Source organism: Caretta caretta, chromosome 2 (assembly GCF_965140235.1).
Source record: "Caretta caretta isolate rCarCar2 chromosome 2, rCarCar1.hap1, whole genome shotgun sequence".
Taxonomy (NCBI): domain Eukaryota; kingdom Metazoa; phylum Chordata; order Testudines; family Cheloniidae; genus Caretta; species Caretta caretta.
In genome coordinates, this window is record NC_134207.1 from 43,927,394 (window position 1) to 43,943,183 (window position 15,790).

The window sequence follows — 15,790 nt, forward strand, 5'->3', positions numbered from 1 at the left end:
AAGCCGCTGGCAGGCCGGGACGGTTTGTTTACCTGCAGTGTCCGCAGGTTCGGTCGATCACAGCTCCCACTGTCTGCAGTTCGCCGTTCCAGGCTAACTGCCTTCTCCTGTGAATTGTAGAGGAGAAAACAGAAGAATTAAATGGGATGGAAAAGCCCTAAAAGCAGGAAATCTAAAGAGAGCTCTGCCTCCACAATATGTTCTTCCTTCCCTGTGGTTGGGGCTTGGTAGCTTAAGGTTGTGTACTGGGGAATGGGGGAGAGCCAAGATGCAGAGGTGCTGAATGCTCACGACTGCAATATGAATTATCAATGGAGAGGCTACCATGACTTTTTGCAACATTAACTTTCACTGTGCATCAGCATTGCTTTACAGAATTGGCCTAGTTCTTTAAGTGGAAGTGTTCTAACCCAAGGAGAAGAGAATTTCATTTCCATCAGTCCCTTAGATTTACGACAGGAAGTGATACACACAACTGAGCCCACAGTTTTCAAAGCTGGGTTCCTTGTGATGAGCTCCTGAATAGTGACCTTAAATGTAAGAGCGCTGAACTGCCCCGGCTGTCATTGAGAGTTATGAGTGCTCAGTTGTTTTGAAATTCGGGAGGCTTTAATTTAGCATTAATTTAGGTGCCTATATATGGATTTGGGAGCTTGACTTTTGGCACCCAGGTTTTAAAAGTTTGGCTTAAACCTTTATTTATAAATAAATGGAATGAGAATTCTGATGGACTAAGATAAATGGATTGTAAACTATTATGTAATCATTCACAGGAGCCAAAATAAAAGAAATCAAGATGTTTAAGCTTTGTGGACTTCATCTACTCTATCTCCTGGTATTTCACCTGGTGAGTGATTGCTTTTTCCTTTGTTTAGTTGGTAAAAACCCATGAATATCAACAGATGTATCCAGGCCCTTAAACTATCTTTCATAAATGGCATTTCAGTATACAAGTACGATGGGCAACATATTTTATATAGAATTTTTATAATATGGACAGTGGACAAAAATCCTGGACATTCATGTTCTTATTTGAAAGATTACAATTAATGTCAGTCATTTAAAAAACAGATTGCTGACAAGCTTTAAATAAAAAGATCTTCTTATACTTCTCCTATAGTAACTGAATCTGCTAAGGAAGAACGATTAAGACATGGTGTCATATTTCTCTTTGCTGTAGCTGAACCTCACATTAATAAAGATTTGAAAATGATTCCGCCCTACATCATCAAACAGTGATGACTTTTTACACTAGTTTAGTGCTATGCTCTGTATTATAATTTACACTTGTGCCGTTATATAAATGCATTTTCCTAGGACATACAGTGCTATATCATTTAAATCATACCTATTATTTATTTTACTTAACTTCATTTCTCCACTTAAATCAATTTGCAGTGGCTTATCTATGGCCTAAACCTTCAACCTTTACACATATGAGTAATCCCCATTTATGGGAGCAGGCCCATTGAAGTCAATGAAATTACTGATATATGTATATACTGAAGGATTGGGGCTCTAAGCTGCATTTGTAACTAACATAAAGTATAAAAAAGTCAGATCTAAACCTATAATAAAACAATGCCTCCCCCCACAATATGGAGACCGGTATAACCATTACTCTCATAAATCCTGTTGTCCTCAGTAGACTACTTGTGTGAACATAGGATTGCAAGACTCACCCTATGTTTCTTATTGTACTTCACATTTTTATTGCCAATGGGTGCACCTATAGAACTCCTGAAATTGTACTGCAATGGTTATAGTTAGCTTGTACAGGACTGTAGCAACTGCCAAACAGAAACTAGACCAAAGAGGTAAACAGTTCTTCCTTGTTGGTTCATGAATAATGATTCACAACATACTCATGCATTAGGAAATGTTTATGGCTCACATAAAGCAATTTTAATTGACAGGATGAGATAGCTGTTGTTTGATACAAGAGCTAAACTTTGAACCCTACAGTTAGACTGCACAGTATTAGCCTTGTTCCTTCAGAATAGGCACATCATCCATAAAACATGACAAAGTAAAATCCCTCCAAAACCAATGGCCAACAACAATAAAAAAAACCAGTTTACAATCTATCAGGCTGGATTCTGCCTCCTTTGCTCTTGTTGAGAGGGATCTCGAGTAGCCCTTCTGAACTCCCTGAGCCTACTTGCACAGTAGGGCACAAACACTATGTAAGTAAAGGTGGCAGCTCCATGGTCATCATTCTGCCTCAGCAGGAGCCACTGTAAGCTGAACTTCACCTGAAACACAGCACAATAGCATTTCATGGTAAATTGTAGTGAGTCCTCTGTCATAGCCTATATAAAGTCTTTCCCTGAAAAGTAAGTATGGAAGCATGTACTTTGAATACACTTGTCTTGAATACTTTGAATACAGCTGCACTTTGCTGCATAATCCCCAGGGGCTAGATCCATGAAGAGAACTTAAGCTCAGTATTGGTCCACTTTGTATAAATAATTAAATATTCAGTGGGCCAGAGAGCATGACACCAGTGTTATAGCCTAGGGGTTGGGGTACTCATGTAGGAGGCAGGAGACTCAAGTCCTTGTTTTAATTATTTATACAAAGTGGAAAAGTTTCAAGGGGAGAGATTGAGAGAAAGAGCCCCACCCCAGAATATTCCATAGCTCAGTGTTTAGGGTACTTTCCTGGGAGATGTGGGAGCAAATCATGCAGAGCGGGATAGGAAACCGAGAATGCCTATGGGATTGAGCCCTGCAGGCAAGATAGGCAGGGAACACCTAGTCTGAGGATCCTGCCTGGGATGAGGTATGAGATAGGTGTCAGGATTTATTCAGGGGGCTGTGTGCAGGCTCACTGACAGATTCCAGATGTGTGTGGGGGGGCATTATGGCAGACATTTGGGTGCTTAGATACTTTAGGTGCTTACATGCTTAGGTGGCAGCTGAGCGAGGGTTTTGAGGATCTAAATTTTGGACATAGGCACCTACCACAGTAGTTAGGCACCTAAATCCCTTTGTGGCTCTAGCCCTGTGACTCTGGATTTCTGTTGTGAATTTCTCCACAAAGGACTGGATCTTATTTATGGTGGAAGGCATCCAACAGACAAAATTCACTCATCAGGCTTATCGCCACAGGGAAAATGACCAGCAGTACACAGCAGTATAATTATACCACTATAGATATGCTGGTATAATTCCATATGTGGACACACTGGTCTGGAATAAAAGTGATTTTATTCCAGTAGCATTATGATGCAATCTTTAATTACACAATCACATACTATTTTCCTGCCTCATTCAATGCATAGGTTGGCCAGTGCCCACTTAATGAACAGCTATTCAATATTTTGATTTATCCTCAGTGTTCAAACTCTGCCCTGAAGACAGAATTATTAATTTTCTCATGGGTTTTTCTGTGGCACTGATGCTTTTCACAACACCCCTGTGAGGCGTGGTGGTTTTACAGATGAAGAGTTGAGGCATAGAAAGATTAAGGTCAAAGTCTCCACTAATTTTGGGTGTCCAATTTGAGATACTTAGGACCTATTTTTTCAGAGTACTTAGCATTACATAGTACTTAATATGATCAAAACACAGCTCCCAATGACTTCAGTTGCAACTGTGAGTGCTCAGCACCTCTGAAAGTCAGGCCCCAGAGTCTCAAGTTGGGCACCCAGAAAATGATGAACATGCAATTAGTGACTACCCAAGTGAAAAGTTTGGTTTAAGTGACTTGTTTAGCCTCACATTGGAATTGTGTGGCAGAGGCAGGGCTAGACTCCAGCTTTCACGAGTGGCATTCGACTGCCTTAGTTATGAGACCCTAATTCTCTGCCTCATTCACTACACACTTTCCAACTTCTGCAACAAATGAGTCAGGGAGTCCCACAGACAACAGCCGCCTTCCCTGCACAACCTTGATTCATCCTCAAAGCAGATCCAGCCAGTGCACTGAAAGAGGCAGGATTCTGTGGAAAAAACAGTATGTAATCATGAAATTAATTAGAGGCTATCATAATGCCTATGCACAAAGGAGTTGAACTGTGGTTGCCAGGCAACCTTTATTCTGGCAATTCCTAACTTTTGAGTAACTTTTAACATAGTTTTTTGTGTGTAATTTCATATAAACAACTCCCATGGTGTTATGTTTTTATTAAGGAAATTGTATTGACATCACATACCATGTCCCTACTTTAATCAGGTACCATTATGATGATCAGTTGTTCTGTGTTTTCCCTGGCAAAACTAAAATAAAGGTAATGGTAAGGAAATGACTTGCACTATGGATATTCTAAATGTTTGCACATTATTAATCCATTAAAAGCACTTTTTAAAAATGGTCTATAAATTTTGGAGCTTACTGAAACATTAATGTGTATATGTTAAAAGCTGCTTCAGAAAACTGGTTTTATTTAATTTTTTTAATAACACAGCAACATATTAGAGCAGGAAGCAAACTTTGAACAGCATGTCTGCTCCTAGGGAGCTTTGGTCATAACCACAAATGTGCTGGAACACTGACGTTTACAATGAACGTCAATCCCATTAAAAAGACAATAATTACTGCAGTGTATTTACATTATGTTCTCAGTAGTGAAGTACACAGGGAAGACTATCGCTGTACAGGCTGTAGTCTAGGTTTGTCAGCCAGTGAGATGAAGACAAGTCAGTTTTGAACAAGAAGAAATAAAGAATATGAATATCAGAAATCAGGTGGCAGAATCCACAGGCACACACTGTGAAGGGTATTGGTCATCATTTTGAAAATCATTTTTCCTCACTGTTTGTAGTTAAGAACCACCCTTTGGAAACTTGGTAGGCCCTGGCCCGTTCTGCTCTCAGCTCAACCCACTGGCATATTTTGGGCAAGACTGTCACTTGCCCTTACATGGAGAAGCAGAGGAGTAAGGGGCATAAACCCTGATCCCCCCCCCCCATGAGCACTCTGAGGAGGGGATGGAAGAACAGGCACCACAGCCCCTCCCTGCCCCCAATACCACAGGCATGTTAGCTGGGAGTAGGCAGAGCCTCCAGGACACCAGTCAGAATGAAAGTAAGCTGCTCTTAGGGCAGCGTAGCTATCTGCTGTCCCTTATAGGGGGGCTAGACACAAGGCTGTAACCAGGGTGGGGCAAGTGAGACAGCTGCCCAGGGTGCAAAGGCGTAGGGGTGGAAAAATGGGGCGGTATGTGTGTGTGTGGGGGGGGTGGACATGCAGAGTCGTGTGCCCCTCCCCCAGAGATTTTTGCCTTCCATTTAGCACAGTTTGAAAACTGTCACCTCCTGCCAGGAGTTGGCGGATTGGAAGCTGCTGGGAGAAGCCCGGCCCACTTGGGCCCTTGGCTCTTCATGCTGAAGGAGCCCAATGCCAGCCAGCGATGCCCTCTTGAGCCAGCTGCTGTCTCTGGTTCTGCTGCTGCTCCACAGCAGTGAGCAAGCCCATTGGGGAGCATCTCATAGCAGCTGGGCTCTGTTGGGGAGAGGCAAGAGTGTGTCAGGGGCACAGCTCAGAGCTGTGTTGCCCGCCATGCTTGGGGAGCACCCACCCATACAGAGGTGGCTAGCTCAGAAAGCAGGGCAGGGAGGGTATGAAGAGCCAGGGGCCCAAGCAGGCCAGGTGCCTCCCATCAGCTTCTGATCTGCTGGCTCCTGGCAAGAGGCAACCGTTTTCAAACTGTGGGGTGTGCCCCTAGGGGGGTGTGCCCCACAGTTTGAAACCTCTGTGCTAAACGGAAGCAGAAATCTGAGGGGTGGGCAATGTGACCCTGCATGTCCCACCCCACATTGCTTCTAGGGGGTGCAAATATGCTTGATTACCCCAGGTGCTAAAATGCCTAGTTACAGCTCTGACTAGATGTATGGTCTCAATCTAGCCCTCAGTCCTTTTGTGCACACAAATTGGTTCCTTTTGCAAGCTGAGCATGTGATATTTAATTAAGTAATATATTTACTTTGGAAAAAGGCAGCATTTAAATATTTGTTTTGAAATAGAATTTTAAAAAATAACATCAATTTAAAAAAATGGATCTACATTAAAAACCAGCATTAGAAATCATTAAAAATACATTAAAAATCTAGATTAAAAGCCAGCCATTCTCAGCAATGTTCACTTTACATTATTTTAGTGCAAATTTTTTTTTAAAACAGCATCTTTTTTTATACTGCAGTGATGATAGGGCTACTGTTGAATTGCAACTAGCATAGAAAAGATATTGAGTACTTGTGGCACCTTAGAGACTAACCAATTTATCTGAGCATAAGCTTTCGTGAGCTACAGCTCACTTCATTGGATGCATACTGTGGAAACTGCAGAAGACATTATATACACAGAGACCATGAAACAATACCTCCTCCCACCCCACTCTCCTGCTGGTAATAGCTTATCTAAAGTGACCACTCTCTTTACAATGTGTATGATAATCAAGGTGGGCCATTTCCAGCACAAATCTTCCTCCACTTCCCTCCTGCACAGGCTGCGTGCCATGGTATGAATGAATTGTATATCAGTGGACCTCTGCAAGACATGACCTTTTCTGTATCAGAAGGTACAACTGGAGTTCATGTACTATACCAGGTAATCATTAACTCTGAGTGTTCGCTCTTTGTTCAAAAGACCCATCCTATTCTCATTGATATCCATGAGAGTTTTGCTGTTGATTTCAATAAGAACAGCAGCCCCAAAGATGTGTTATGATAGAAACTTTGACTTTTATTATCTGATAATTTAGTGCCTGCTGATAAAATGTAAAGCATCAGCCTCTCTCAAATAAGTTCCAAGAGGATACTTCTAAAATAGTATATTGCTATAATCAGCATTCCTAGAGGATGAATTTAAGAAATTACATGCCGTTCATGTTCAGTCCATCAGACAAAGGCATAACAAGATCCAGTGGCTGGAAGCTGAAACTAGACAAATTCAGACTGGAAATAACACCTACATTTTTGACAGTGAGGGTAATTAACCATGGGAACAATTTACCATGGGTGGCGGTGGAGTCTCCATCAGTGGCAATTTTGAATTTAAGATTGATTGTTTTTTAAAAAGATTTGCTCTAGTTATATAACAGGTCAGATTAGATTATCACAATGGTCTGTTCATCCTAGGAATCTATGAATCTGTGAACTGCATTCTACCTGATTTCCTTTCCTTTAGAGATTCCCTTTACCCACAGTGATAGTCGCTCCAAGTGTCACGAGCTTTGTTTCTAGTGAAAGATGAATAGCAGAGCCAATACTCAAATAGATGGAGGATGAGTGTGTTATGTTTTTTCCATTCTTGTACTCAGACCAGCCTCCATTTTAGACACATGTCTGCTTTCCCCCTTACTGCATCCTAGAGCTGGGAAAGTAATGTTAACAATGATTCATCTACTAATTTAAGACAGGGAAAACACCAATGCGTTTGCATATCATTTGCCCACTCTAGCAAGGAGCAATGTTGACAAGGAATTTAAAAAAACTGTGAATTAAATAAGTTAAATTCTCTGAAATATTCCTGAAAAGGAACCTCTTCCCCTGACTTTTTTCTTTACTCTCTAGTTTACAATGGAGCCGCCTGCTGTCAGTTTGAGACTGTCTGGTGAAAAAGATGGCGTCATCAAGATCGCGTCAAAGAAAGGCTATCTCTATCTCAACGGATCTCTAGACAGGGAAACCAAAGCAATCCACAGGCTACAGGTGAAATAAATGAGAAATAGAGCAGGCTGAAAAAGGGTTGGGGAGGGTTATTAATTAATTAATTTTTTTGCTGAAATTTGAAATTAACACATCAGTTGAAATTTCCTCCCAACCTCTGTTGCCAACTAATTCATTGCCAGTAGAGAGTTTGACTCCAGGACATTTCTCCTCATCTGGCAGCATGGGGACAGCTAGCTATGTTCTTTTCGTTTATTAGAGTGCTTGTTTCCGCTTTTAGAGTGGAGGGCTACTGTCATCAGAGGAGAGGGATTGGGACACTGAAAATGTGTTCTGAATGCTTCATACTTGGACAAACCTTTTACAAATGATCCAGGTATGACTGTACTAGAAGCAGGGCTGGGAGTGCCACTTATCACTATGGCTGCCTGACCCTTCCATTATAAGATCCTGTTTTCAGTGTCTTATAACTTTGCCCAATTTTAACCATTTGGGTTGAAATTTTTCATGCTGGGTGTCTGCCCCGGGCTGATTTTTTGTTTTTTAATTTCAGCCAGTGTGGTTCAGCTGTTTCCAAGAACAAGGGTAGGGAAAGAAATTGTTTTGCCCATGTTAAACATTTCTGATGTCCTTTTCTTTGAACGGCATTAGTGGCTCATGCTTTGGAGCAGGGGTTTGAAATTTATCAGGGGGAAAGCCTTTGTGTCAAGGATTTGCCCTCGGTCATCCTCGGGAAAATCTGCCCAAATTTGGATAAGTTAAAAGCCTCTGAAAAGTTACAGTTTGCACATGCTCAGTAGAGACATCTGCCATTTTAACAGCTGAAGATTCCATCCATGTTCAAGCCTCTCACAGCTCCTAGAGCTGACCACACTCCACATGCACCATCCTCCCAGAGTGCCCGAACATGCTCCAGGCCAGCAATAAAGGGGTGAAACTAGAATTTCCTTGTAATTACTGCTCTAGGGCAGGGTGGGGCCAGGCACCAGAACTCAGAGCAGGGAGCCTGTCTTTCTTGTCCTCTCATTGAGCCCCTGGCTGGTATCCAGGCAGCATGGAGGAGGATACTGTCTAATTTGAATACAAAGGGGAGAGGACCTGGATTGTGGGGGAGGAGTGAATGAAGTAGATTGGGCCAACGAGTCTGATAAGAGAGACTGGAGGTGGGGAGAGAAACTGGGACAGGGAGTTAGGGGGAGAGGGACTGGTTGGGTGAAGAGACTGGAACTGGGAGCTGGGTGGGGAGGCTGGAAAAGTTGGATGGGGAGGCTGTGACTGGTTGGGCAAGGAGACTGGGACTAGGAAGAAGTGTGGGGGAAAAGTGGGGCAAAGGGAGACAGATCTCACAAGGAGCTGGGTGCAAGGGGAGAACTGGGACTGTCTGAGCAAAAGAGTCTGGGTCTAGGGGCCAGGGAGAGAATGTGGGGGAGACTGAGATTGGACAAGGACCCTGGGGTGGGACACTGGGACTGGGAGGAAGCATGTGGGGAGAGACAGATCAGATGAGGAACAGGGAGGGAGGAACTGGGACTGGTTGAGGAAGGAGACTGTGAGTAGGGAGAGGGGATATTGGGACTAGGTAGGGGAGACTGAAACTTACACATAGATCATGGAGAGGGAAGATTAGGAATGGACAGGCAAGGAGACTTGGACAGGGACGAGAAGCCTGAAGAATGAGACTGGGCCTGGTAGGCAGGGAGAATGGGACTTGGACAAAGCAGCAGGGCTGGAGAAGAGATAAGACTGGGATAGGTACAGGTTGGAGGGTATGGGGCAGAAGGGGTGAAGCTTGGGGGAAAACAGTCAGAAGAGAATCTGTGTCCACAAGAGCACACTCCCCTCCAGAGCCTGGAATGGAACCCAAGTTTCCTGAGTCTCACCATTCCTCTGCTATAAGCAAATATCTGTGAAACCCTCTGCAAAGTGTTGTTTCATCCCTCTTCAGTGCTGGCTCATAGAGAGAATGGCAACCTACTTTGCTATCAATTACTCTGTTAGCTCAAGTGGCAAAGGTCTGTGCTGGGGTCATAAGTTTCCAATTCAGTCGATGACCAATGTGGGTGTCAGGCTGATACACAGGAGGGAATTTTTTTTTTCAGTTTGCTTTTTTAAAAACCAGGCAGGCAGCTGACAAGTCAAAACATTCTGCATTGGTTCTACCAAAATCCTTTCCACAATTTTTTTTAAAGATTTTTCAAAATGAACCCCTTCCCCCCGTCCCCCCCACCCCCCCCCCCCCAAATGCCAAAATCTCAAAAATGTTTATGTGAAGGAAAATCCCATTCCCTGACAGCTCTACTAACACACTGTTCTGTCGCTAATTCCTCAGGCTGACCTTGTGGCTCAGTTTACTTTTTCTGGCCACTTGCAGAATAGCATACTCAAGCAGACACATACTCATGCTTTTGTCATTGTGGTATGGAAAACATCCATTTCTATATGAAGAAGACAAGCATTAAGGAGTCGCTCCTGAATGGTGCTGAGCACTTTGCCCTGGTTCAGCACCTTCCAGACCTAAGACCTACCTGGTCTCCAACATGGAGATCAGATGGCTACTGAAACAGGTCACTAACATCAGGGGCTACTTTATATCGTTGGTATACTGTGCAGTGAAAACCATCTGATGAACAGTGTCATGACTAATGAAGCTTAAAATAAAACAACTATAATAAGGGTATATGCTAATGATGCACCATTCCAGTGAACTCACTTTGAAATGAAGTGGAATCAAGATCTATTGAGTGTATCTCAGCAGTTGCTGTCATGACTGTTATGGAGTCTCATCTTCACATGAAAATGATCAGGTTCAGACTGTTTTTACGCTTCAGCTTTAACATGCTGGATACAAATTTCCAACTCACTTAAGTGAAAATCTTTCCTGGCCATTTCTTTTGCTTTTCAATATTAGGTGGAGGCTCTGAATGAAGTGGGAGAGAAAGTGAAAGGTCCCTACTCTATTACTATCAATGTTCAGGATATTAATGACAACCCACCAAAGTTTGACAAGTCAAAATACAAAGCAGTAGTATGGGAGAATTCCTGTCCAGGTAAAGGCCATTATCATTAATAATTAATATTATTATTGTTACTATTTAAAATGTATACCGTGCCATTTAATGAGCATTGTGCAATACAGTAGATTGAAAATGCTAAACAAAGAATAGCACCTTGTCACAAAGGATATCACAAACTAAAGGCATGACTGGGTACAGTATAATACAAATAGCACATAGGTAAACAGAGTGGTTTGTGTCTATCACAGCTGAAATGTTTCACAGAACTTTCCACATTACAAACATTATTTAGTAAGTAAATATCACTATCCCCATTGTGCACTGCTCATGGAAGCTGAAGCTAAAAGAAGTTAAAAAACATGCCCACGATCACACAGAAAGTAGGTGTTACTAGGGATCTAAATTATTTAGATCTTTATAGATCACCCTAGAGGGGGCAAAAAGATGCCACTAGAGCTGTTAGATAATTGGTGCTTTATATTTCCTGTGGCAAAACACTGCCCAGAAAGCGGGCTGCACCATCAGTAGTTTCCAAGTAGTTTTGTTTTGCAGTAAACCAATTTAGAAGTCATAAAAGTATGGAAACCAGTGATAAGAGCCAAGAGAATGGAAAAAGAGACATAACCAGCTATTAACACTATGATCATGGAACCAAAAAGGAGCTTTTAGTAAAGTACAGGAATCTGTGGCTCAAGCAGGCAAGAAAGGAATGCAATAGTTCTTGAAAAGAAAAGGAGTACTTGTGGCACCTTAGAGACTAACCAATTTATTTGAGCATTGCATCCGATGAAGTGAGCTGTAGCTCACGAAAGCTCATGCTCAAATAAATTGGTTAGACTCTAAGGTGCCACAAGTCCTCCTTTTCTTTTTGCGAATACAGACTAACAACGGCTGTTACTCTGAAAATAGTTCTTGAGTATATTTGCAGTTCATCCAGGTGATAGGGTTTTTTTATATGTTGAATGGATAAACAATTAAAGTTTAAAAGTTTGTTCACAGTTCCATGCTTTGATATACGCTCCACTAGCTCTTAATGTTCCACATTACGCTTTTCACAAAAAAGTCTATTATACATGTCTGAAAATGTTTGTTCAACCAGTTTTCCATCGGAAAATACCATTTTGATTGAACTGAAAATATTCACAAAATCATATCAAAATTCAATGAAATTTCCTGCAAGAAAAATGTTTCCCAAAGCAAAATTTTTTCATTTGAAAATTTTTTTTTGCTTTGGAAAAATTTAAAAATTTAGTTTAAAATGAAATTTTTATTTTGAACTTTATTTTATGTTCTTCATTTTAAAATTATTTTTACATTATTTAATGAATGACAGTGGTAATGGTGCATAATATGATGTCATATATTTTCATGTCATATTTTGACAATATAATAGTCAAAAATTTTATTCTTAAAAAATTATGGGACCTGTTACGTAACAGACTGAAAAAAATCAAAAGTGTCTGTTGTTTGTATTGTAGTGAAAAGGGTCAAACTGTTTTGTAAACAGAGGTAAACACTGAGATGACAAAGTTTGCCGATAATACAAAATTACTCAACACAGTTAAGTCCAAAATTGACTGTGAAGTGTTACAAAGGGTTCTCACAAAACTGGGTGACTGGGCAACAAAATGGCATGTGAAAATCAATGTTGATGAATGCCAACTAATGGACACTGGAAAACATAATCCCAACTATCCATATAAAATGATGGGGTCTAAATTAGCTCCAAGAAAGAGATCTTGGAGTCATCGTGGACAGTTCTCTGAAAACATCTGGTCAGTATGCAGCGGCAGTCACAAAAGCAAACAGAATGTTAGTAACCATTAGGAAAGGGATAGATAACTAAACAGAAAATATCATAAATCCACAACATAAATTCATGGTGCACCCACATCTTGAATACTGCATGCAGTTCTGTTCGCCACATCTGAAAGAAGACATATTAGAATTGGAAAATGTACAGAGAAGGGCAACAAAAACAATAAAGGGTATGGAACAGCTTCCATATGAGGAGAAATTAAAAAGACAGACTGTTTAGCTTAGAAAAGAGACGACTGAGGGGGGACATGATCGAGGTCTATAAAATCACGGGTGGTGTGGAGAGAGTAAATAAGGAAGTGTTATTTGCCCTTTACCATACTGCAAGAATCAGAGTTCACCCAATGAAATTAATAGGCAGCAGGTTAAAACAAACAAAAAAGTACTTCTTTACACAGCACAAAGCCAACCTGTGGAACTTGTTGCTAGGGAATGTTGTGAAGGCCAAATTATAACAGGGTTCAAGAAAGAATTAGATAACGTCATGGAGGATGGGTCCATCAATGGCTACTAGCCAAAATGGTCAAGGATGCAACCCCATGGTCCGGGTGTCCCTAAGCCTCTGACTTCCAGGTGCTGGGACTGGATAACAGGGGATGGATCACTCAACAATTGCCGTGTTCTGTTTATTCCCTGTGAAGCACCTGGCCCTGGCCACTGTCAGAAGATGGGATGCAGGGCTAAATGGACCACAGTACGGCTGTTCTTCTGTTATGTTTTGTTACAAATATGAGACACTTTGATCAAAAATAAACTAAAATGTTTCAATCTGTACGAAGTAGTATCTGCCCTTAATTAAAAAAAAAAGACATGTCCTGTTATATTAGGACATGAGTGGGTATGTTATGGTATGTCATACTATGCACTATTACCACTGACATGTCATTAAATAATGTACAAATAATAAAAATGTAGAAATGGAAAAAAATACATTTCAAAAGACGTTTCATTTTGATGTGAAATTTTTCCCAAATTACATTTTCCCAAATGATTTTTTCTTTGAATTGCCATTTTGCAGGAAATTTCAAAAGTATTTCTTTTTGTTCTGGAACAAAACCAAATTTTGCTATGTCAACCTTTTCCATGAAACCAAAATCCCAACTTGTGACCAGCTATAGTGTAGAACAGCCTCTTTAATGGTAACAGTTCTAAATGCAGTAACAGTGTTGCATGTTCTCTAAACACTCTGATGGATTATTTGCAGAAGCACCACAATGTGGCACTAAACTACCCAAAGAGAGCTGTCAGAGAATCCCCCCTTCCCAAGGAACTCTGTGCAGGTGGAATGCCGGCTGAGATGCCACTGACACACCCTGCATCAGCCAGTCCCCAACCTAGTGTAAGGGGAAAGCGGCAGCATGTCAGGGGCGCGTCAGAGGGGGTGAGGGACCTTACTTATGCCAATGATGTAAATAAAGGCTGCTCTGTGCAACCCTAACTTGTACAGGACATGTGAGGCCCTGAATCAGGGAGCTGCAAGCACATCCCCCCTTCAGCTGAGCTGCACATGCATGTATTAGAGCATCAAGGCCCTTTCTCCATTCTCTTACTGGCTTTTCTTCTATATCCAAACAGGCAAACCCTTCATGTATGTCCATGCCACTGACCATGATGATCCTACAACTCCCAATGCACAGCTGAGTTACAGCATTCTCCACCACTTCCCCAACCCTTATATTCAAATGCTTTTTCAGATTGACAACGTAACTGGAGCAATCTCCACAAGTGAGACTGGTATGTAAAATTCTCATTAGTATTGTTATTGTTTGTTTGTATGTTAAGCACCAACTATGAGTTCCATGCTGTACGTGACACAAAATAACAACAGTTACTCCTGACTTGAGGAGTCTATAGACTAAAAACAGAGAGCACAGGGAAACCCAGAAGAGAGATGACTTAGGAGGGGTTTTCCTTAACTATTTATTTAAGCCTCTTCTTGTGATCGTTGTGGAAGGAGTGGGTCTAGAAGGGACTTGAATCAAGATAAAAGAAGAAAGCTCCTTTCCAACCAATCCCCAGAATAAAGTTAGCCCATGGAACATATTTTTAAAGGCCTGCCCTGATACTGAGAGGTATGGAGCATTTGTGACTGAAGTGAATGGGAGCTATTTACAGAACTATAGTCTCATTTGCTGTTATTACTATTATTATTTTTTATTTTGGTAGTGCCTGGGATCCCATTGTGCGAAGTGCTGTACAAACACAGAACAAAGAGACAGCCCATGTCTTAATGAGATTACAATCTAAATATGCTGGAACCAGTACTAGTTTAGGAATTTGTCATGAACAGGTGTATCTCCAACTATGCAACTCCACATTTGATTTTTAATTTTTTTTCTGAGAGTGTATCTCTCAAAACAGTAATTCTCAACTTTTTCGGAATTGAAGCAATTTAGCAGGCTAAAAGTCTTATCCAACTCCCAGTGAAATCAATGGAATGACTTCCACTGACTTCAAAGGGAGTTTGATCAGATCCTAAAACATTACCTGTACTAGCTAGTACCCATTGCCTCTCTTGGAGTGCCGCTTTTGCCTATTTCCCAAGTTCTAACACAGAGACTCATCTTTAAGTTCATGAAGAGAAGCCTAGACTAACAGTTGTAAAAGCAAGATACCTCAATGGATGTATACAAAGCAGAGGTTGGGATTTCTCTGCAGCTAAACAAGGTACCCGTAACAGAGCTTTTGCTTAGTTTCTCTCATGTCTCTTTGTTTTGTTCTCTAGGATCTCGTTTATTAAATCACCAAGAGCAGGATATGTTCATCCTTGTTGTCACAGTGAAGGATTTGGCAGGAATGTCAGAGAACGCTTTAACCAGTAACATTGACGTGGAAATAACTGTGAAGGAGAACCTTTGGAAGGCACCTCCTAATGCATCTATCAAAGAAAACTCTACTGAGCCTCATCCCATCTATATCACGCAGGTAGGAACTAGAAATAACAGAAATAACTGATGTCAGGGCATCTACAAGCCCTAAATGTTCCCTGCCACCTGCAGGATCTTCTTCCAGTTATCAAGACTTTGGTATATCTTCTGTGTTGGATATTGCTGTCCATGGGAGTTTGGGCTGAGGAAGGACTGAGTAAAAATGGAATATGGATTTCAAGATTTGGCCCCTTGGTCATATTTTACATAAACTGGAAGAGGGTGTTAGTGTGGATTTCCCTATAATATCCTTATTATGGAATGGATGCTAAGGAGATGATTAAGGTACAACCCAGACCAATGTCAATGTCACAGTGACACAAGGATTTTCCCACTCAAGTTTACAGAAAGTGCTAGTCTTGGTATCTTCTGTGAACTGCAGGCAATGCTTAGGGAACTCTGCTGATGTACAGAAAAC

General features: G+C 41.3%; 1 protein-coding gene across 1 annotated transcript in view; it reads left to right on the plus strand.

The window, feature by feature from the left end:
• Window positions 1–796: 796 nt before the first annotated feature.
• CDH17 (cadherin 17) overlaps window positions 797–15,790 on the plus strand; it is a 40,851-nt gene continuing 25,857 nt past the window's right edge. The window contains exons 1-6 of the mRNA XM_048841222.2: window positions 797–847; window positions 6,451–6,552; window positions 7,518–7,655; window positions 10,522–10,660; window positions 14,021–14,179; window positions 15,171–15,370. Coding sequence (XP_048697179.2) covers window positions 797–847; window positions 6,451–6,552; window positions 7,518–7,655; window positions 10,522–10,660; window positions 14,021–14,179; window positions 15,171–15,370 — 789 coding nt within the window. The remainder of the gene's footprint in view (window positions 848–6,450; window positions 6,553–7,517; window positions 7,656–10,521; window positions 10,661–14,020; window positions 14,180–15,170; window positions 15,371–15,790) is intronic.